This window comes from Xenopus tropicalis, chromosome 4 (genome assembly GCF_000004195.4).
Source record: "Xenopus tropicalis strain Nigerian chromosome 4, UCB_Xtro_10.0, whole genome shotgun sequence".
In the NCBI taxonomy this organism is placed as follows: Eukaryota; Metazoa; Chordata; class Amphibia; order Anura; family Pipidae; genus Xenopus; species Xenopus tropicalis.
Window position 1 is genome coordinate 49,212,204 of NC_030680.2, and position 21,906 is coordinate 49,234,109.

Consider the following 21,906-nt stretch of genomic DNA (forward strand, 5'->3'; position numbering starts at 1 on the left):
ATGCCAGCCACTCCCCACGCTCAGTTTGCCCATTGCAGGGTCCAAAACCTAATTGAGTAGTTCTGTGATAGAGCAGCTGATACACATTGCTTATCTCAACAGAACTTTATGCCAAATACAACTGAAGAAAAGGTGTACCCAAACTGTAGGGCCCATTCGTTTATCTGTTACATTTTTACATTTACATTTTTTAGTGTAAATAAGGCCTTTTTATAAAAAGGTATCACTGGATAATCCTACGGCCATTTTAAGTACCGTATTTTTCGGACCATAAGACGCACTTTTTTTTGGGGGGCACAGCGCCAGAGCTAAGCGCCGGTAAATAGAGGAGGGCCCTGCACGGAGACCACACGGGCAAGTAAAAAACATTTTCTTAAAGTATATCTGTAGGCTATATGCTGGTACAGATGGGGGCAATATGTTGGGTGCTGCTGGTACAGGTGGGGGGCAATATGTTGGGTGCTGCTGGTACAGGTGGGGGGCAATATGTTGGGTGCTGCTGGTACAGATGGGGGCAATATGTTGGGTGCTGCTGGTACAGGTGGGGGGCAATATGTTGGGTGCTGCTGGTACAGGTGGGGGGCAATATGTTGGGTGCTGCTGGTACAGGTGGGGGGCAATATGTTGGGTGCTGCTGGTACAGGTTGGGTTTTAATGCACATAAAATATTTTAGGACACTATTTGTTTCAGAATCTTTTTTTCTTCATTTCCCTTCTCTAAAAACTGGTGCGTCTTATGGTCCGAAAAATACGGTACTACAGTCTATCCCTCTGGCTTGTACAAGGCACTGTGCTCACACACAAATGCCAAAGGTATGCATACATGCAAGGATCCATCAGCCAATGAATGGACAAGAGTTCTGTCTTTTATTTCCACCTTCTTCCAGTTACAGTTAGATGATGGATCAAAATGAAAGATATTAAAGAGTAATATAAATGGATATGTATATGCCAATTTCAGGTCAATAGCATAAAAATATCAGTTACATTTTAGTTTGGAAGATATATTATATCCCTGAAAAAACATTTAACAATTTAAAGACAGGCTAGGACCACACAGATGACAAAGTCAAGATAGTATAATCAGAGTGAGCACTGGGTATTAGTGGCAAGAAAAAAAAGAGAGGGCCCAGTGAGTCCATGACATTAATGCTAGATCTGCAGAAAGCTATATCAACTGGCTGCAACACTACAAAGCAATCAGTGTCAGTGCAGTCCATGACCAATGCTGGGCACAAGGCATTTAACAAACTATCACTTGGGCAACAATGCCTACAAAACTGCCTAGTGACTGAGTCTTGTGACACAAAGGCAACATGGCACAGCAAAGCACAAACAAGGACAAAAGGCAACGGCACAGGGGGCAATTTTGGGTGTTTTTGCTTTACACTTTCATTTCAGTTGCCATCATCTAGGCCTAAAGGTCATGAAAATAGTCAATGGAAATGCTGATTGTAGTGTTTGGTAGGAAAGTTTAAAGAGAAATGAATGAGGAATAATTATGAATATTTTGTTACCTGTCTGCCCTTTGAGCTAAAAAAGCACCCAGTTGAAACAATTCTAAAATACTAGAAATCAAAATACAATAAGGATACTAAAGCAATATATATTCAATCCATTACTGCAGCCCCTCACGCTGGAATTTCTAGTGACTACATTTTCACACGATCTGGTAACCCATGTCACACGAGTTGTCCAACCAGCGAGCCTTGCGGGACTCCAAATCCCAGTACTGCCTGGCCACCTAAGCAATCTATGTCGACATAAGGCCCTCTGCTCTAGGTCCTTACTCACCCTCAAGGGTTTCGCACTGCACCAGGTTAAGGTAATCTCCCTGAGATAATATGCCGGCCTTGAATCCCCGGACAAGTCCCTCCAGATAACCGCTGTCTACGTTGAAGTACAGCTCTGAAAAGGATGTCATGATGGTAGCGTTATTAGGCATCCGACGATCAACTGCTCCCGGTGGCACAAACTGACGTCACACGTATAATGACAGGAACCTGGAAAATGTCACATGAGCACAGCCTCGCGCCTCACGTGATCGAATGTATAGCAGGGAGGGGCAGGGTTACTGACCAATCAATAGTTTTATTTATTTTAAGTGGAAAAAAAAATCTTGAAACGAGGCTTGAAGCGCACAATCGGGAAGCTGGTTATAGAGCCGTGAAATATCTTAAAATAAGCTTTGTAGAATGTTCGTGCTGTGTAAACATGGTTTTTATTTGATCACAGTAATCCAGATATTGCAATAAGTGCAGCCCTTATGGGTGGATTTTCTAGAAATTGATAAACCATATTATGACAGCGGTTCGGATATCTATAGCAGCGAAATGGAAATTGCCACACCCTCCCACCAGAATAGAAAGCAATAAAGGATCTGAATTTAGAATTTCTTATAAATTTCTCCAAAACAGTCAGCTCGCTTTGTAGAAATATGGACCCCTTGGGAGCTCCCTATTCATTCTTAGCAAATCCAGCAATGGTATCCACGAGATTATGGAAACTGCATTCTTTAGCATAAACTGTTATACTTAAGCAACCTCAATTATCATACTTACATGATTTCCCTATATTTTTCTTTTCTTCTTTGTGTTAGCTGGCACACTAACAGTATTACAATGTTTTAATGATTTTTAAATGAAAATCTGATTAATAAAAATTATAAGTTGCAACCTGTCCACTTTTGACCTGGACAGCCCAGTTTTTCAAGGATTTTCATGTTTTTTTCAAAGCAGAAACCCTCCGAATTGTGTCAGATGGATGCAATAACCCTGCCCCTGATGTCATCACGTGGCAAGAAATCACATGAAGATGTATGATGATGTCAGCAATTTGTGTGATGTCTTCAGTGATGCACAGTGCTGATGTCATCACATTTGCCTATTGATCCAGGTTTAAAACCAGGCAAAGGTGGCAACCCTAGATGGAGCTGTACTGTAGCACTCAATAAAGTGCAGGTGATTCTTAAACCATCAATATGGTATTTAAACACCATGTTGCAGGTACAACCTTAAAGGAGAAGGAAAGGCAAAGTCACTTGGGGGTGCCAAAATGTTAGGCACCCCCAAGTGACTTAAATCACCTATCTTTTACCCCGGGCTGGTGCCCCTGCTCGGAGAGAACAGCACCAGCCCGGAGTAGCTGCAGCGCTTCCTTCTTTGCTCGCGCGCACATGCGCAATAGAGTGAAAAAGCCGAACTTTAACAGAGAAGTCGGCTTTTCACTCTGATGCGCATGCGCGGGTCCCGGGAATTTGCCGGCAAAACGAAGCAGGAAGGAGGAAGCGCTCGGTACAGGTACCCCAGGCTGGTGCTGTTTTCTCCTAACAGGGGCACCAACCCGGGGTACAAGGTAAGCGATTAAATTCACTTGGGGGTGCCTAACATTTTGGCACCCCCAAGTGACTTAGCCTTTTCTTGTCCTTTAAAGGAGAACTATACCCCGGGGCTATAAAAGCCCCTTAACTTGTACCCCCTCACCTCTATCTTATTGCATAGCTTCTAATTTTTAAAACTCCCTATCGCTAACCCCAACTTAAAAGAACAGAGTAGCACAGCTGCGTACCTGGCCGACATCTACCTTGCAGCTGAAAAGTCTTTGGGTCTCACCACTCACCACTGCTTGTGGATGTGCAGTTTAAGCAGGTTTCCTGCTACCACCAACTGCGCATGCACAAGCAGGGTTCGTATCGGTGGAGAGACCCGAAGACTGTTCAGCTGCAAGGTAGATGTCAGCCAGGTACGCAGCTGTGCTACTCTGCTTTTTTAGTTTGGAGTTAGCAATAGGGACAGTTTTAAAAGTTAGAAACTGTGCAACTAGGGAGAGGTGAGAGGGTTCAAGGCAGTGCTAGTTGAGGGGGATTTTATAGCCCCGGGGGGTATAGTTCTCTTTTAAGACAAATGATGAGACAAAATGTTCAATAGGTGGTATAGAAGCAAGAGGATTATATAGAGGATCATACACTTTTACCTGCTGGAGATAAAACTTAAAAAGGTTTAAAGGTCACTATTAGAGGAATTTCTTTTATTGGGATCTCCTCTAGTGGATGACTTTCTGTAAGTAGTGAGTGGTCCCTTAAAGGAGAAGGAAAGTCATTTTGGCATTTTACTGCCAATAGATTAGCCACATTAGTGCCACCTATATTTATTCTGCAGAAAACCTTACCATACCTTAATAAAGAGCCCTAGAAGCTCCCTCTGTTTGTTTAACCTTTTTACTGCCAAAGACGTATGGGATACGTCGTGGCAGTAAAAGGGCTTAAATGCCAACGACGTGTCCCATATGTCGTTGGCATTTAAGGTCTTCTCTCTGCAACAGTGGCTGCAGAGAGTTTCTAGCGATGACAGCCCCCTTGGGCAACGAGCCAGGGGGGTTGTCATGAGGGTCCTGCGAAGCGATCGTCGCAGGACCCTTCTGGAAGCAGCAGACGCGATTGCATCGCGTCTGCTGCTTCCTGCTTCCCCTCGATGCCGCAGCCCACTGCAGCCTGGAGGACCTGGAGGCGATCGGGTGCTTCAGGACAGGTAGGTGTTTGTTTTTTGTTTTTTTTTGAACTTACACACTTACATACATTTATACACACTTACATACATTTACAAACACTTACAGCACACAATTTAGCAGTTTTTTTTAGCAGTTTTTTTTTTCATTTTTCACACTTTTATACACTTATTTACACTCATATACACACTTACACACTGTCACACAACTTTTACACATGTACACACATGTATACACAAACACTTTGTTTTGTTTTTTTTTTTTCATTTTACCACTTTGTTTTTAGTTTCTTTTACCTAAAAACTGTTTATTTTGACAGCGTGACTATTGGATCAGATATTCTCACCACTAATTACACTGTCATGTGACTTATTTTGTTGTTTCACTGATTTGCACAATTTTTGTGGTTTTATCGCATTTTATCCCTGTATAAGTGTTCCTAATCTGTTTTTAGCGTAGCTTTGCCAGGTGTTACTTTGGTGTACAAAAATAACTTTACCTATTTTGAATTCATCAGAATGTGTACTTTCCAAAAATATATGGTTTTCTGGGGGTCTCTGTATAGTTAGGGGGGGTTACTGCACATAATACACTGACAGGGGGCTCTGTGTGCAAAAGCTGAGCTGGCAGGCGAGAAATCCTTATGCACTATTTTCATTTTGGGTTCAGTACATACCGCAGACTTTGGTATATCTATACATATTGGGCATCAAACTGTTAGGTAGACCTTAGGTGTTACTATTTGGGGTGATTTGCCTTTATCTGATCTTTATAAAGAAATTGTGAGAGATAAATGCGGCAAATTGCAACATTTTTATGCGATTTTCTAAATGTCATATAAATCTGCAAACTTAGGAAAGCTTTACAGCTTGGTACTTTGGAGCAAAAAGAAATGTTTACCCATTATAGATTCAGGGATGTGTGCTTTCCAAAAATATATGGCTTTCTGGGGTGAGTGTACTTTTTTTGTAGCATTATCCCACATAAAGGATGTAAATGTGTTGATTTTGCAGGAGCTGAAATGATACATCATATGGGGGTATGTTCCCATTGGGGCCCCTACATGCCACATACTTAGGTAAACCTATACATATTGGGCATCATACTGTTCAGTGGACCCCTGGCGTTCAAAGTTAGGGTGTTTTATCTTGGTACCTAATTCTATGTGGGAGATAAGATGCTGCGAAGTGGAAGCTTTGAGGGGATTTTTGGAAATGTCATAAAAATTGCTAAATTTAGAAAAGCTGTGTGGCTTGGTACTTTGGAGTAGAAAGACATGGGTACCCATTTTAGATTCGGGGGAATGTGTACTTTCCAAAAATATATGACTTTCTGGGGTGAATGTACTTTTTACTAGCATTATCCCACATATAATGATGTAAATGAATTGATTTTGCTGGAGCTGAAATAACAGAAATGATTGATCATATGGGGGTATGTTCACATTGGGGCCCCTACATGCCACATACTTAGGCAAACCTATACATATTGGGCATCAAACTGTTCAGTGGACCCCTGGCGTTCATATTTAGGGTGTTTTATCTTGGTACCTAATGCTATGTGGGAGATAAGATGCTGGAAACTGGAAGCTTTGAGTGGATTTTTGGAAATGTTATCAAAATTGTCAACTTTAGGAAAGCTTTGCGGCTTGGTACTTTGAAGTAGAAAGATATGGGTACCCATTTTAGATTCGGGGGAATGTGTACTTTCCAAAAATATATGACTTTCTGGGGTGAATGTACTTTTTACTAGCTTTATCCCACATGTAATGATGTAAATGTTGATTTTGCAGAAGCTGAAATGACAGAAATGACAGTACATATGGGTATATGTTCACATTGGGGCCCCTACATGCCACATACTTAGGTAAACCTATACATATTGGGCATCGAACTGTTTAGTAGACCTCTGGGGTTCATATTTAGGGTGTTTTGTCTTGGTACCTAATGACCTGTAGAAAATAAGATGCTGCACAGTGGAAGTTTTGAGGTGATTTTTGGAAATGCCATAAAAATCATCAAACTTAGGAAAGCTTTATGGCTTGGTACTGTGGAGTAGAAAGATATGGGTACCCATTTTAGATTCGGGGGAATGTGTACTTTCCAAAAATATATGACTTTCTGGGGTGAATGTACTTTTTACTAGCTTTATCCCACATGTAATGATGTAAATGTTGATTTTGCAGAAGCTGAAATGACAGAAATGACAGTACATATGGGTATATGTTCACATTGGGGCCCCTACATGCCACATACTTAGGTAAACCTATACATATTGGGCATCGAACTGTTTAGTAGACCTCTGGGGTTCATATTTAGGGTGTTTTGTCTTGGTACCTAATGACCTGTAGAAAATAAGATGCTGCACAGTGGAAGTTTTGAGGTGATTTTTGGAAATGCCATAAAAATCATCAAACTTAGGAAAGCTTTATGGCTTGGTACTGTGGAGTAGAAAGACATGGGTACCCATTTTAGATTTGGGGGAATGTGTACTTTCCAAAAATATATGACTTTCTGGGGTGAATGTAGTTTTTACTAGCATTATCCCACATATAATAATGTAAATGTATTGATTTTGCAGAAGCTGAAATGACAGAAATGATAGATCATATGGGGGTATCTTCTCATTGGGACCCCTACATGCCACATACTTAGGTAAACCTATACATATTGGGCCTCAAACTGTTCAGTGGGCCCCTGGTGTTCATATTTAGGGTGTTTTATCTTGGTACCTAATGCTATGTGGGAGATAAGATGCTGGAAACTGGAAGCTTTGAGTGGATTTTTGGAAATGTTATAAAAATTGCCAACTTTAGGAAAGCTTTGCGGCTTGGTACTGTGGAGTAGAAAGACATGGGTACCCATTTTAGATTCGGGGGAATGTGTACTTTCCAAAAATTATATGGCTTTCTGGGGTGAATGTACTTTTTACTAGCTTTATCCCACATGTAATGATGTAAATGTTGATTTTGCAGAAGCTGAAATGACAGAAATGATAGATCATATGGGGGTATCTTCTCATTGGGACCCCTACATGCCACATACTTAGGTAAACCTATACATATTGGGCCTCAAACTGTTCAGTGGGCCCCTGGTGTTCATATTTAGGGTGTTTTATCTTGGTACCTAATGCTATGTGGGAGATAAGATGCTGGAAACTGGAAGCTTTGAGTGGATTTTTGGAAATGTTATAAAAATTGCCAACTTTAGGAAAGCTTTGCGGCTTGGTACTGTGGAGTAGAAAGACATGGGTACCCATTTTAGATTCGGGGGAATGTGTACTTTCCAAAAATATATGGCTTTCTGGGGTGAATGTACTTTTTACTAGCTTTATCCCACATGTAATGATGTAAATGTTGATTTTGCAGAAGCTGAAATGACAGAAATGACAGTACATATGGGTGTATGTTCACATTGGGGCCCCTACATGCCACATACTTAGCTAAACCTATACATATTGGGCATCAAACTGTTCAGTGGACCCCTGGCGTTCATATTTAGGGTGTTTTATTTGGTTACTTTATGACCTTTAGGAGTTAAGATACTAAAAATTTAAAAAAATTTCACAAATTTTGATAAAAACCAATAACTTTAGGAAAGCATTGCGACTTGATAATTTGGAGTAGACAGACAGTTGTGCCTATTCTGGATTCCCCAGAATCTCTTCTTTCTAAAAATGTAAAATTTTCTGGGATAAACTTTCTGTTTCAGCGGAATTTTTGGCCTTAAAATCTAACGTATGCAGCTTTCTGGAGCAGTGCTTTGGAAATTTGGTAGTGTACTGCTGGGAGTTTGTGACCTATACAAGTGAGAAATCTCCATAAAACTATATATATTTGGTATTGGCACGTTCAGGAGACATGGGACTTTCCAAATCAGGTGTATTTTCATGCATAAAATAATTTTTGATTCTGGTATGTGTGTTTATATTATGGAAAATATATTTTTTTTTTCATTTTTTAGACATTTAGAAGCCTATATCTTGTTACAAAATTGGAATTACACAAAAATACCAATTACAAAAAAATATTTTAAAAGCTTAGGTTGTCCTGAAAAAAACAATATATTGTTTTCCTGGGTAAACTAAAAGTCCCCCCAAGGAAAGGCCCCTAAAGTGAAACAGTGCAAAATGTTCAAAAACTGTCTGGCAGTAGAAGTTCCGCTTTGTTCAAAACGGCTGGCAGTGAAAGGGTTAGTGATGCCATCAGTTATATTCAGTGCTCAGTGATGTCATTTGTGTCAAAAGGCTCACTGAAACTTGTGTATTATAACAAAATATGTTCTGTAGTTTGAATTTAAGTAAATCTGCTACAAAGTTAAATAACAAGAGCATTCTTTCATCTTCCTATCTCTCATAAGTAAAGTCCAGTTATTGTTTATAAAACAATAAGAAGAAGCCAAATCAGGTTAGTTTTAAAATATGTGATTTTATTAAAACAGAATGCAAAACTACATTCTCAACTACAGTTATCAAAAGTATCAACTACAATCATCTTGTTTTTTTAACCCTTTAGTGCAAAGTTACATATTTGTCAGTGTATATATAATTAGATTGGTGAATTATATAGGTGAATAATATTAACTAATACCTTGATCTGTTTAACATACATTTTCTACCACTATACTCTTCATATATAAATGTAGGAAACAAAATAAATAAAGCATTAAGATAGCAAAAACCAAAACGACAACAGAAAATTAAGGTTAATGTACACATCAGTAAAAATACAATGACATCTAAGGGCCCTGTATTTTGCTAGAAATATTCAAAACCCAAGAGATCTGATTGGAGGAGCTGAGAATAACTAATTCTTTCCATGATGGCAATTGGTGCTGGTTTTTCTGCAGTAACAGAATGCATTAAAGAATCGGCAGTAACAGGTAGCACAGGGACTACAACATGGCAGGTGCCCAACACAAGACTCCAGTAGCTGAACACATCTTCTGGGTGAGCGCTCTTCTCTTGAAGATACTTCCAGTGACAAAGCCTGGCAAAAATCATAGAAGTCTGTATTATATGCATAAAAATATCAAGCTATTTTACAATGTAAAAATCAATAAATACTGCCCATATGATTTAGAAGTACCTCCTGATTTAAACACAGCCCGATTTATGTATAATGGGGTTTTACATAGAAGTAGAGATCATAGAGTAACAATATATTATATGTAATTTGGTTGCATTAAATCTGGGTTAATTGCTCTTGAAAATGTTGCAGAAAAACCCTTTATCGCCGCAAAAAATATGTCTGTAGTAAGTATCTGGGTTACTCCATACCACCTCCCAGTCTAAATTTTTTTAAATTTTATTTTGGCAGCGTGACTATTGGATCTACTATTCTAACCACTAATTATGCTGTTGTGTGACTTATTTTGTTGTTTCATAGATTTACACAATTTTTGTGGTTTTATTAAATTTTTATCCCTGTATAAGTGTTCCTAATGTGTTTTAAGCATAGCTTTGCCATGTGGTACTTTGGTGTAGAAAAATAACTTTACCTATTTTGAATTTCTCATGTGTACTAATGTAATGTGTACTTTCTAAAAATATATGGTTTCCTGGGGGTCTCTGTATAGTTAGGGGGGTTATGGCACATAATACTTTGACAGGGGGCTCTGTGTCCAAAAGCTGAGCTGGCAGGCGAGAAATCCATATGCGCTATTTTCATGTAAAACACAGAAGGAAAATATAATGTCTTTAAAATGCTGTTTAACACACATAAACGTAAATGTATGTTTCTTGTCAGGAGTTGTTGGGCTTCAAAGCTATGACTGCAGGCTGTTTGGACTGTGCATTTTCCTGTTGAGCTACCAGAGGCTTTTAGAACAGACTGCAGCTAATAGTCCACTTAACCATAGTCTCCTCCTCTAATCTCATTAAGACCAGGTGTCAATAATCTTGTTATCAAGCCAGTGCTTTCCTGATGGTTATTGCTGGATAATTGACTTGTGTCTGTGCCCGAGTTCCTGCTTGTTCCTCAGTCCTTGTTCCTGCTACCCATCTGATCTCCTGGTTTTGATTGCCTGGTCGGTTTCACGGACTTGTATTGCCTGCCGCCTGCAAATACCATTTGTCTGTTTTTACAGACTTGCTTCTGCTTGCAGCCTGCCCTTAACCTCTGATTTGTTATATGGACTATCGTCAGGTTGTATCCTCCTATTCTATTATTTGGATTTGGTTTTCATTTGTTTTCTGTTTCATCATTGTCATCTGTTCAAGTTTCTTATTAAACCAAGTTCTGAGCACATTATAGGGTTGATTCACTAAAGGTCGATAAGCGTTATCGTATGCTTTTTTGCGTTAAAATTGGCGCGAAAAAAACCGTGCAATTCGCTAAAGTATTATCGCGCGTGTTAAGTCGCATATCTCGTGCTTTAAATAGCGTGCAACTGAATGCGTTAATTTTAAACGCGCTAAATATCGCATTAGTCTATGCGAAAATTAACACCTACTTGGGGCAGGCGGTAATTATAGAAAAGTACAGTTCATGAGCTTTTGGCAACACAATATGGACTTTGCAGTGGGATTTATTCAAGTATGTGTTGGCCCTAGAGTGATGCATCCTCCAGTTTGCAGGGAAATGGTCATTTTCAGAACAGTAGTTTTCCGAAAGTAATGGCGTGTATGGCTAATATGGCGTGCATTTTTTCGCACGCTGTGACAATTTGTGCGCGCTGCGTTAATTAGCACGCGTTGCGTCACATACCTCACGAAAATAGTCTTAATAACGCAAACAGCATCGCATCTAAATTAACGCAAGTGTCCTTTTAGTCAATTGTGCGTTGTCGCGAAAAATAAGACGCAACAGAATTTTTAACACATGCTATAAATAGCGCTCGTTTTACCGCACCTTAGTGAATCAACCCTTATGTATTTCTGGTTCTTCTAAACACCAAACATGGAAACATTACATTAACAAGCACTTAGGCTTCTACCTGCCAGCCACTCACCTGTGGCCCAGCCTGACAGTTTCCCTTGTAAGCAAAAACATAAAGAGGCTTTAAATGAGAAGAAAAGCCTAAGGCACTTGGGGGTGCCAAAATGTTAGGCCCCCCCCAAGTGACTTTAATCACTTACCTTTTACCCCGGGTTGGTGCCCCTGTTAAGAGAGAACCGCAACAGCCCGGGGTAGCAGCGGGCGATGCCTTCTTCTGCGATGGCGCACTTGCGCATTAGAGTGAAAAGCTGAACTTTAACAAGAAATTCGTCTTTTCACTCTAACACGCATGCGCCGGCCCAGGGATTTTGCCGGCAGAAGAAACGTGGAAGAAGGAAACGCTCGTTACAGGTACCCCGGGCTGGTGCAGTTTTCTCCTAACGGGGCACCAGCCTGGGGTACAAGGTAAGTGATTAAAGCCTAACATTTTGGCACCCCCAAGTGACTTAACCTTTCCTTCTCCTTTAAAGTTGAGGTTGGTAAGAAAAACGTGCTTTTAGGGCAATCAATTTAGCTGGGATAGCTAACATTTATTATGTACAAAGAGGCCAATAAAGCACGCAACAAAGCTGTCAGACCAGCTAAATGTAGAGAAGAGGGCATTGCAGTGAGGAATAAAATGAATCCAAAATTACTTTTTAAATATGTAAATAGTAAAAAAAATGTAGCAAGAAAGAATGGGACCTTTAGTATCAGAGGGAGGTCAGTTGGTTGATAAAAGCTGTGAAAAGCAGTGATTTTGAACTCATCAGTCTACATACACAACTAAAAAGGGTTCCTGACGTAATTCTAATAATATACCTATTGATGGATGTGAGAAATTCAGAAGAGATTAGAGAGAAAATGTTAATGTCCAGTACAGGATAATATTCATCCCAGGGTACTAAAAGTGCTTAGCCCTGTAACTGCCAAACTGCTTTACTTAAGCTTTCAAAATTCTTTGAGGTCTGACATGGTGCCAAAAGACTGGTGAATTCTTAAAGGACAAGGAAAGTCAAAATTTATTAAGCACACTATTAAATAGTACAATAGTACTACTAATGCTATGTAAAAAGGCTATATTTATGGCTTGCCTAATGAAAGATTTACAGAGATACACCTGCTACATTGTACATACTTTTTTTTAGTAAACGGCGCCGCCATCTTTAACAAGGGATGCCCACTCCCTTTCCCTCACTGTCTCTACTGCGCATGCGTCCCCCGCTCCCCCCTGCGTCCTTCTGTGTCTCCCCCCCCAGCTCACACACCAACTCGTCCAGCTCAACTCCCCCCCAGTACCTGCCTGCCGGCTGCGTCCTCTTGTTACTGTCACCCCCCCGCTCTGCTCCACTCCCCGCTTGCCTCTCCCCCCCAGCACATGCCTGCCGGCTGCGTCCTCTTGTCACTGTCACCACCCCCCCTCCAATCCACTCCACTCCCCGCTTGCCTCTCCCCCCCAGCACCTGCCTGCCTGCTGCATCCTCTTGTCACTGTGGTCAACCCCACCCCACTCCGCTCCCTGCATTAAGGGAATCTTCTATACCCAGCTCAGCGTTTTTTCTTCCTGTTTGGCTTCTGATCATCTGAACTATTGAAATATGGGGAGACTTAAAGGCACTATTTAAAAAGGAATCCTGTTCTTGGCCTGAAAACTATATATATTAGTTTGACATTTATGGTAGGAAAGCTTTTGATTGGTGTAATAAGGTAAAAATATATTTGAATACAGTGCATATCACAGTACAGTAAGTGCCAGCATGATTTTATGCTTAATAGATCTTGCCAGGCTATTTAATTGCCTTCTCTGGGGTAACAGCTAATGTGATCTACTTAGATTTTGCTAAAGCATTTGATACAGTACCACACAGAATGTTACTAAGTAAATTAAGGAATATTGGAACATAATATTTGTACATGCATAAAGGACTGGCTTAAGGATAGATTCTACCATCATAAATTTTACTATCATAGATTCTACGTTCTGCAGCACTTCCAGGTCTAGGAATGGCTCTCCTTCATCCCCACCAGTGCCACCCACTCGTTGGATCAAAGAAAAAAGAGGTATCCTCTGGTTCCTGCATCATTTAATTTTTTTGCCTGAAAAATATGTTTTAGTGCCACTGCAAATAGTGTATTTATTACCTGCACTGTACAATACCTTTTGTATGTATTTTTATATTACATTTTAGGTGATTTTGGTACATTTGTAGTCATTTTATGGCATTGTTTAACGTTCTAACTTCATTTTGGAGTCTCTAAATGCCAGAATTCCACAATGGGCATTAAACTGTTCAGTGGACCTTTGATTTTCAGATTTAGGATGTTTTTGCTTGGTACCTAATGCAATGTGGGAGATAAGCTGCTTAAAATTGGAAGCTTTGAGGTGATGTTTTATAATTTTCATACATTTTTATAGAAACTGCCATTTGTAGAAAGACATGGTTAACCATTTTGGATTTGGCAGAATGTATACTTTTCAAAAATATATGGTTTCCTGGAGTAAACCTAATGTTCCAGGATTTTTGGTTTTGGAATCTAAAGTATGCTGTATTCTGCTGTAGTGTATTGAACATTTGGTAATTTACTGTTGGGAGTTTTTCCTAAAGACTTTTTTCTTAGTGTTTTTGCCATGTCAAAAGGGTATCATTTATAATACTAGATAAAAAATAAAGGACAGCACAAGGTGAAGAGCACATTTATGCCCCATACATGTTCTGTTTCCGAGCACCAAGGGAAATGATTTTGGGCGTTACTGCTCTAGCACTTATGTCCAGGGCTTTAATCGCTAATCCCTCACAAAAATAATGAGTACACATGTAAAAAACAGAAGCTATATAAGCATTATATAGGCGTAAAAGTGTCCAATATGCAAAGGAATTGTCAGAGAATTTTGCCCAAAGTACTACAGCCTGAAAATAAGTGCAAATAAGGGTTAGGCTCCTTTTCAGTCAGTTCTGCAGCTCCATTACTCTTGGGCTTCCTATGTTGTTATGGTAGAAAGCTTTGACTTATCATATTTTTTTCACTTTCACTCATATTCACTTTGGGCCCAAATGTGCAGATCATTGCTATTTTGCCATACATGCAAACTAACAGTGCTCAGTGGTACAGCCTATTAGGCAATTGTTTAAATAATGTAATCGTATATATATGGTCACTAACACAAAGTGTAGAGGAGGTGAATCAGGGAAATAAGGCAACCTACTCACCCTTGGGTCCAATAGGCTGTAATCCTCCATCAAGTCTTCTTCATCAGCTTCTGAGTCCAGTTTTAGATATTCATTTCTAGCTAAGTTCCCTGTAACAGATTTGATTAAGCTGTTTACACAAAAGCCAATATTGACCAGGACAGCAGTTTAGTGGTACAGTATAGTGTCAAAATAGCGACTTTCTGAATGATACTTTATAAGAGATTGGTTAGATATTGATCGGTCAGTTTATCTACTGAATGGCCTACTGGATGAAGAAAATATAGAGTCTGAGAAGTCTGCATGGGGATTCTAGGTAATGTGATTGATATGATCTTCAGACATGAATCTTGATATAAGTACCAATGTCAGCCTAAAGCTTGCTATACACAGGTAGGTCTGATAATTTGACCAGTGGGTCAAAAGACTGTATTAGCTAAATTAGGCCACATTGATTATATCTTCTTTTTATGACTGGCTGTAGCCTGATACTGATATTAATATCAACTACAGGGTAATGGCTGAACAGAATTAAGACAGTCCAATGACCTTTACATGGGCTTAGAATTAACTAAATTGTAACTCACATACCCAATTTGAATCCCTAGCCCATAGAGGTCTTCCTCAAAAAGGTCTAATATCCAGAATACACGCTCTGATTAGTGACCCATTTCTTGAACAAGGTTATAAGCACCCCTATATGCTGAAATGGGAGAAAGCGATAGGGTCAGAAATTACAATGGAGGATTGGGATCTCATCTGGGGGAATGCTAAGACAAGTGTAACATGTACTAAACAAAAAGAGAACTTGTATAAAATATTGATGTTCTGGTACCTCACCCCAACGAGACTGAACAAAATATATCCGGAACATCCACAGACATGCTGGAGATGTGGAGAAGCCCCTGGAGATGTCCCGCATATATTTTGGTTCTGCCCCCTTCTGCAACCTCTCTGGGATAAGGTCCAAGATCTTCTGTCATCCCTCATGCACCAAACAATCCCAAAAACCATAACCACCCTTCTATTGGGCAGGCCCCTGACTGGCCTTACCAAACCACAACAAAAACTTGCCAACCACATACTAACTGCAGTTCGCATATCCATCGCATCTAAGTGGAAAACACCAACCCTCCCAACATGGGAAGAGCTCTATCAGCGAATCGAAAGCAACATGAACTTTGAATCCAGAATCGCCTACCTCCGCAACACGACTCCAGCATACTTAAAGGTTTGGTCCGCCTGGGAGCTTCGATCACTCACACAGAGAGGACAAGGGCACATAACCGCCCCAACAGGGACAGCGACTGGCACCACCCCACCCCAACCCAACTTTCTCCAGTAGAGCCAAGAACTGAGAATTGCATATATAACTCTTGATGCACTTATGAAGCTACTATATCCCTCTCCCTCTCTCTTCCCCTTTTCTTTATATTTCTACTCTCTCCTATGTTCATATAAATGTGTTTGCTTGCAAAAGAAAAGAAAAAACAATAAAAATATAAGTTACAAAAAAGAATTAACTAAATTGTATTTTAAGAGTCTGTAACTTTTTTATTAAGAGTCTCAAAAAAATAACATCAAAAGTGAATAAGTTAAAGGAGAAGGAAAGCTACCGAGGCAGTTTATTGCCAATAGATTAGTCACAATAGTGCAAGCTAGAATGCTGTATTTATTCTGTGAAATGCTTTACCATACCTAGTAAACAGCCCTAGAAGCTCTCTCTGTTTAAGATAGCAGCTGCCATTTTAGCTTGATTGGATATTACTTCCCAGCTTGCATCTCTCCTGCTGAAAAGGGGAGAGGAATGGGGGGAGGGGAATAGAGAGAATGGGGAGTGAAGAGGAAGCTGCGTAGGCCTATGCCACGCCCTGGACATTTTGTTGCTGTGAACAGGAAGTCTAACACAGAAGGTCATGTGTAAAGAATAGGAGCAAGAGAATGCAGTGATTTTTTTCACTGAGGACTAGTGATGAGCGTAATTTTTCGCCAGGCAAATATTTGCGACAAAAACAAGCTGTATGCGTCAAAAAAAAAAATTGATGAAAAAATGCAAACTGTTGTGAAGTTTAGTTAATTTTTTGGCAATATAAAACGGGACAGATTCGCTCATCACTACTGAGGACTGAGAGCAGAAGTACTGTAAGTGTTTTTGGCTGTAATCAAAGACCTTTCTGATAAAGCTTACTTAGTTTTAACCTTTCCTTCTCCTTTATAAGACCTGAATATTTAATAAATATGACACTTAAAAGTCAATGGGAGTTATGTAATAAAAGACAGTAAAGAAGCAGTAACCCATAGCAACCTATCAGCAGGTTTTTCTGGGCACCTGTTTAAAAGCCAGAATCTTATTGTTTGCTATGGGTTACTGCTCCTGGACAAACTTAGGGCCTATTCTTACATAATAGTTATAATAGTTATGTAAAAGTTATGATACTGGTGTCTGTTAAGTCTGTATTGCTTATACCTTTACCAGAAACGTAGAATCTATAGCACTGGCATTTAAGTATTATCGTGTTTACAGGGTAACCCTTTTGAAATAAAAAATTACCAAAGTGATATAAAGGTGATACCTTTATACCACTTTTGTTATTTTTTATTTCAAAAGGGTTACCCTGTAAACATTTTTGACTGGCTAACATGGTACATCACCTTTTCCTGCCACAAATGGCAACACACAAGATCAAAATGGTGCTGCAGCAAAAGGCTAAACTCTTCTAACTGCAATACACATGCAAATACAAAAGTATTTTTAATACTCTGTATCCAGTGCATGTTTTCCATTGCATCTGTTGATCTAATTCTGCATATCATCTCCGTACCCAATATAGAGGTCACCAATGCTAAACAAATAGATCAAGACAAGAATTTGCAATTAGTGCCACACAGACCCACAGTGCAGGTGGAAAATAAGGTGTGACTGGCCAGCAAACAGAGTTGTAAATGATGATAGGTATAAAGAGACTCTTCTGCTGCAGTTACTTGCAGGATGCAGGGCCGGATTTCACTTGGCGGTGCCCCAAGGCCGCCCCCGCGAGTGCGCATGCGCAATCGCGCGGCGCCCTCTCCCCCTGAGTGCGCATGCGCATTTAAACTCCCATACGGAGCAGTGGGGAGAGGTCCCGACTGCTCCGTATGGGAGACAAATTTTAAAATTCTGTTGCGGCGGGGCGGCATGCCGCCCCTAAACTTGTGCCGCCCTAGGCCCGGGCCTTTCCACAAATCCGGGCCTGGCAGGATGTACAAGTATGTAGGTTTTAAAAAGTGACATAAGCTCCCTTTATAAAGGATATTAGGATTGGTTTATTGCAAATACCCTGCTTTCCATGTGTGCTGCAGTAGCAGCAGTCCAGGGGTTTATTAGATTTGCAGCTGACTTTTCCATTGAGAATCCATCAAGTAGACGGCTGTTGATTAGCACTTTTAAGCACCCTTAAGGGGTGTCCATAATAACGGCTCAGTAAAACATTACATGGGGTGTTAGATAGACCAGAGTGCAGAATATAACTGTTCGCATTCTTTCTCCTAGCGTACATTAAACATTAAGGAGTAAGGATGCACTGTGCACCCCATGGACACTGTATGTGTTTGACTGCTCAAAGCAGTCAATGGGTTACACACCTCTTGGAAATGTTGTGTATTGGTGTGAATATAGTGTCCTGCTGAACTCCACAAAACAAACCCTCACTTTTGATTGCAAAATACAATTTTAGATTTTTGGGGGGCATTTACTGGGTAGAAGGTACTAGAATTTTACACTTAAAGTTCCAGTTTTCCTTTTATCATAAACATTCCTGACTGTTTCCCCTAATGAATCGTAGCAAGCTTTCTTTCACTTTTTGATAAATATACCTCAGTATGTTTATCAGGGAGAACAACAGAAGCCTAATGCCCTCTATCACCTGTTCCTTGTTCCCACAGAAAAATAATATCCCTGTTTAAATTTGCTAATCGGAGCTATGCATGAGGAGAAGCTACCATACTACTTAACCCACTGAGAAATTTTCTGCAAATCTCGAGATAACAATTTAGTCTGGTGGATACAAATGCATTGCCTTTTTCAGCTATTATTTTTTACGTTCAGTAATTTTATAACATTATTTACTTGCTTCTTACCTGGCCCTTCCATTGCAGTCTCTTTCACTTTGTGCAGCAGGTTTGGATAGTTATATCGTTCATTGTTCATACCAGAGCTCAGTACTTGGAGTCTTCCGTTACTGGTTTCGGAAGTGAGAGATGCTTGTATTGTCTGTATCATTGCCACACACAACAGGACTGTGTTGAACATTGTGTCTTCACAACCTGTGCATATATATATTATATATAGTGTATAGTGGAATTATCATTTGCTGAGTAGTATTTAAAATATTAAGACATTTTACAATATGAATTTGCACATTATGTTTACCATTTTGCACTTTGAAAACAGTGGTAAAACTATAACTAGCCATAATGCAATGCAAAGCAATCTGAAACAGGGCATATCCCACAATGCTGCTGCCTGCCATCGTTTTGCTATGTGGCCAAGCCAGCTATAAGATACTGCAAGCACTTATTCTGTGGTCTCTAAAATGACTGCAAGATTAAGATCTCTCTCTTCTTTTCTTACTTTGTATTGCCAGAACCTGTGGTATGATTATTAGTAAATATGCTCTAAGTGTTACAAGAGACATTAAACACATCCTGCAGCACTAGGTCTAACCCACACTGTGGAATTGACCAGCGGCTAAAAGCACCCTTTAGCCAGTGCTCGGTCTAACCCACATTTTGGAGCTGACCAGCAGCTAGAAACAATAAAGAGCCAAAAAGAAAAATTGCCAGTGCATGGTTTGCCTTTAGAAATAATATTTACAAAATTGAGTACCACACTTTGTCCAAAATATGTTAACTCACATGCCACGTGAGTTCTACACTGCCTATTAGCATTCTAAATCTGTACTGCATTTAATTCAAGTCCCCCAGCAACCAGTGTGACTGAATAGTAAGACCATATTGCATATACCCTTAATTCAGGAGCTCTAGTGTGAAAGCATGGAGCTTTTAAGCCCCAGCTCATTAACACACACCTATGAATTCTACACTGCTCATTAACATTCTGTAGTGCATTTAAAGTCAAGTCCCCCAGCAAACAGTGTGACTGAGTAGTAAGACCATGTTGCACTTACCCTTAATGAGAAAGGAGGGAGTATTTAAGCCCCATCTTATTAACATACACCAGTGAGTAATTCCTTGTTCTTAAGGCTGAATGGCAGCTAGAATGGCAATATTTGGCTACAATTTGTACACAAAACAGAGAAAGAAACTGCCAGCACTCTGTCTAACCCACCCAGTTATTTATTATTATAGTTTTTAAAATATACCTTTGTGGAATGGTGGCAATAATGTTATATTTGATACTATACCTACAATCATGTTTAACCTTATATGCATGGGTGCTTTCTGCCATATTACAAAAGCATTAAATGAGCAGTTCGCTGTTGCATCAGGGCAATAGTGAATATGTAAATGCAAAAAATATTAAAAAAACAAGTAATACAATAATGTTTAAGACATCACTTTCATTAACCCTTTTCCTAAATATAAAGTTTCATCACTGCCTAAAGTTACAACTGAAAACAAGCAGAAGCATTATAAACTATTTAGATTTTATATATATATAGCTCATAGGAATAACTTACGCTGAGATGTATTGAATGCTTCTCTGTACAGCCAGCTAGGAATGGGGACCACTCAATATCTAGGCTTATATAGACAAGTGCAGTCCTATATTCCAGTGACGTTTCCACACACAATAACAAGTAGGAGGGCTCTGTTTTTTTTGCTTTGTAAAAACAAGCACTCAACACAGACCACCCAGAACTCAATATTTATTAACTGCAGTGTTTTGTTAAAAAGACTGGTATTAACCTATGTAGCTCTGCTACAATCTGTCAGATATTTCTGTTAAAATGGCATTTCTGTATTAAGACACTAGCAGCTTAAAATAAAATACATCTTCTGTTTCTTTTTGTGTATTGGTATATATAATAAAAATCCAAAAGGATACTGTATTTGCTTGCATGCTGCTGTCTTTTGTTGCCCCAAGGCTAGATGACCTTTTGTATCATCCTCCTTTTCTTTCATAGTTACATAGTTAAGCTTGGTTGAAAAAAGGAAGACCAAAGTCCATCAAGTTCAGCGCTTCCTAGCAAACATCAGTGCACAAACACAGAGGCCAATACCGACCTATCTACCCACTCACATACATAAACTAAATATACAAACATCTTTACTTATTGTAGATTTTAGTATCACAAGAGCCTTCAATATTATGCTAAATCATCCAAGTCATTCTTAAAGGTATTCACAGAATCTACCATCACAACATCACATGGAAGGGCATTCCACAACCTCACTGCCCTCACAGTAAAAAAAAAACACCTACGCTGCTTCAAATGAAAGTTCTGTTCCTCTAATCTAAAGGGGCGGCTTCTGATGTGCTGGTCGTTTTTATGCGGGGGGGAAGTACACCCCCTATCTGCCTATAATCCCCTCTTATGTACTTGTCCAGAATAATCATGTCCCCCTCTCAATTACCTTTTTTCGAGAGCAAACAACCCCAACGGGGAGTTTAAATCCTCCATCCCCGTTACCAGTTTAGTTGCATGTATTTGCACTCTCTCCAGCCCATTAATATCCCATTAATAGGACTGGGGCCCAAAACTGAGCTGCATATTCAAGGTGACTCTTTACCAGGGACCTATAAAGAGGAAAAATTATTTTTGACTTTTAAGTTAGCCCTTTTTTATGTAATATAGTACTTTATTTGCCATGGAATGAGACTGCCTAGAATTAGACAACCTATTATCCACAAAATCCCCAGATCCTTCTCAGTTAAGGATACCCCAACATTCTACCATTTACTGTATAATTTGCATTGATATTATTACTACCAAAGTGCATAACTTTGCACTTTCCAACTCATTTTTCAGTTTGCTGCCCATTTTTCCAATTTTGTCAAATCTCGATGAAAAGTGCCAGCATCCTGCATAGAAACAGTAATTTCAATGCCCACCTCCAGGTTAATAAGCAAAGGACCAAGGACTGACCCCTGCGGTACTCCTTCAGCCAGTTTTCTATCCAAGTACCAATATTATGTTCCAGGCCAATATTACTCATTGTAATCATTAAAGGGGTTGTTCACCTTTAAGTTAACTTTTAGTATGTTATAGAATAAACAATTGTAAGCACCTTTTCAATGGGAATTAATTTTTTCTTTTTTTATAGTTTTTGAATTATTTGACTTCTTTTTCTGCCTCT

General features: G+C 39.6%; 2 protein-coding genes across 3 annotated transcripts in view; both read right to left on the minus strand.

The window, feature by feature from the left end:
- Positions 1–1,936, minus strand: part of atp6v0d1 (ATPase, H+ transporting, lysosomal 38kDa, V0 subunit d1) — a 57,171-nt gene extending 55,235 nt beyond the window's left edge. The window contains 1 exon segment of the mRNA NM_001017310.3: positions 1,795–1,936. Within this exon segment, the coding sequence (NP_001017310.1) occupies positions 1,795–1,924 (130 nt within the window). The 5' untranslated portion in view covers positions 1,925–1,936.
- A 6,973-nt stretch (positions 1,937–8,909) lies between these two features.
- agrp (agouti related neuropeptide) lies at positions 8,910–20,369 on the minus strand. 2 transcript variants are annotated; one of them, XM_018093486.2, is made up of 4 exons: positions 20,286–20,369; positions 18,724–18,909; positions 14,629–14,717; positions 8,910–9,490 (listed from the first exon to the last, which is right to left on the minus strand). In XM_018093486.2, exons 2-4 carry the CDS (start codon positions 18,893–18,895, stop codon positions 9,308–9,310), a joined length of 444 nt encoding a protein of 147 aa, XP_017948975.1. In that variant the 5' UTR covers positions 18,896–18,909; positions 20,286–20,369; the 3' UTR covers positions 8,910–9,307. The 2 variants fall into 2 exon arrangements, with proteins under 2 accessions (XP_017948975.1, XP_031756609.1); XM_031900749.1 differs by lacking the exon at positions 20,286–20,369 and adding an exon at positions 19,217–19,315.
- Between the last annotated feature and the right edge of the window lie 1,537 nt (positions 20,370–21,906).

Bases quoted from the DNA above. Each gene is read 5' to 3' on its own strand.
- agrp (XM_031900749.1), bottom strand. From the start codon at position 19,289: ATGTGTTTAATGTCTCTTGTAACACTTAGAGCATATTTACTAATAATC. The intron at 18,910-19,216 runs GTAAGAAAAGAA...ATATATGCACAG, and splicing joins ACAGGTTCTGGCAATACAAA to GTTGTGAAGACACAATGTTC. The intron at 9,491-14,628 runs GTGAGTAGGTTG...GATTTTTGCCAG, and splicing joins ACAGCCTATTGGACCCAAGG to GCTTTGTCACTGGAAGTATC.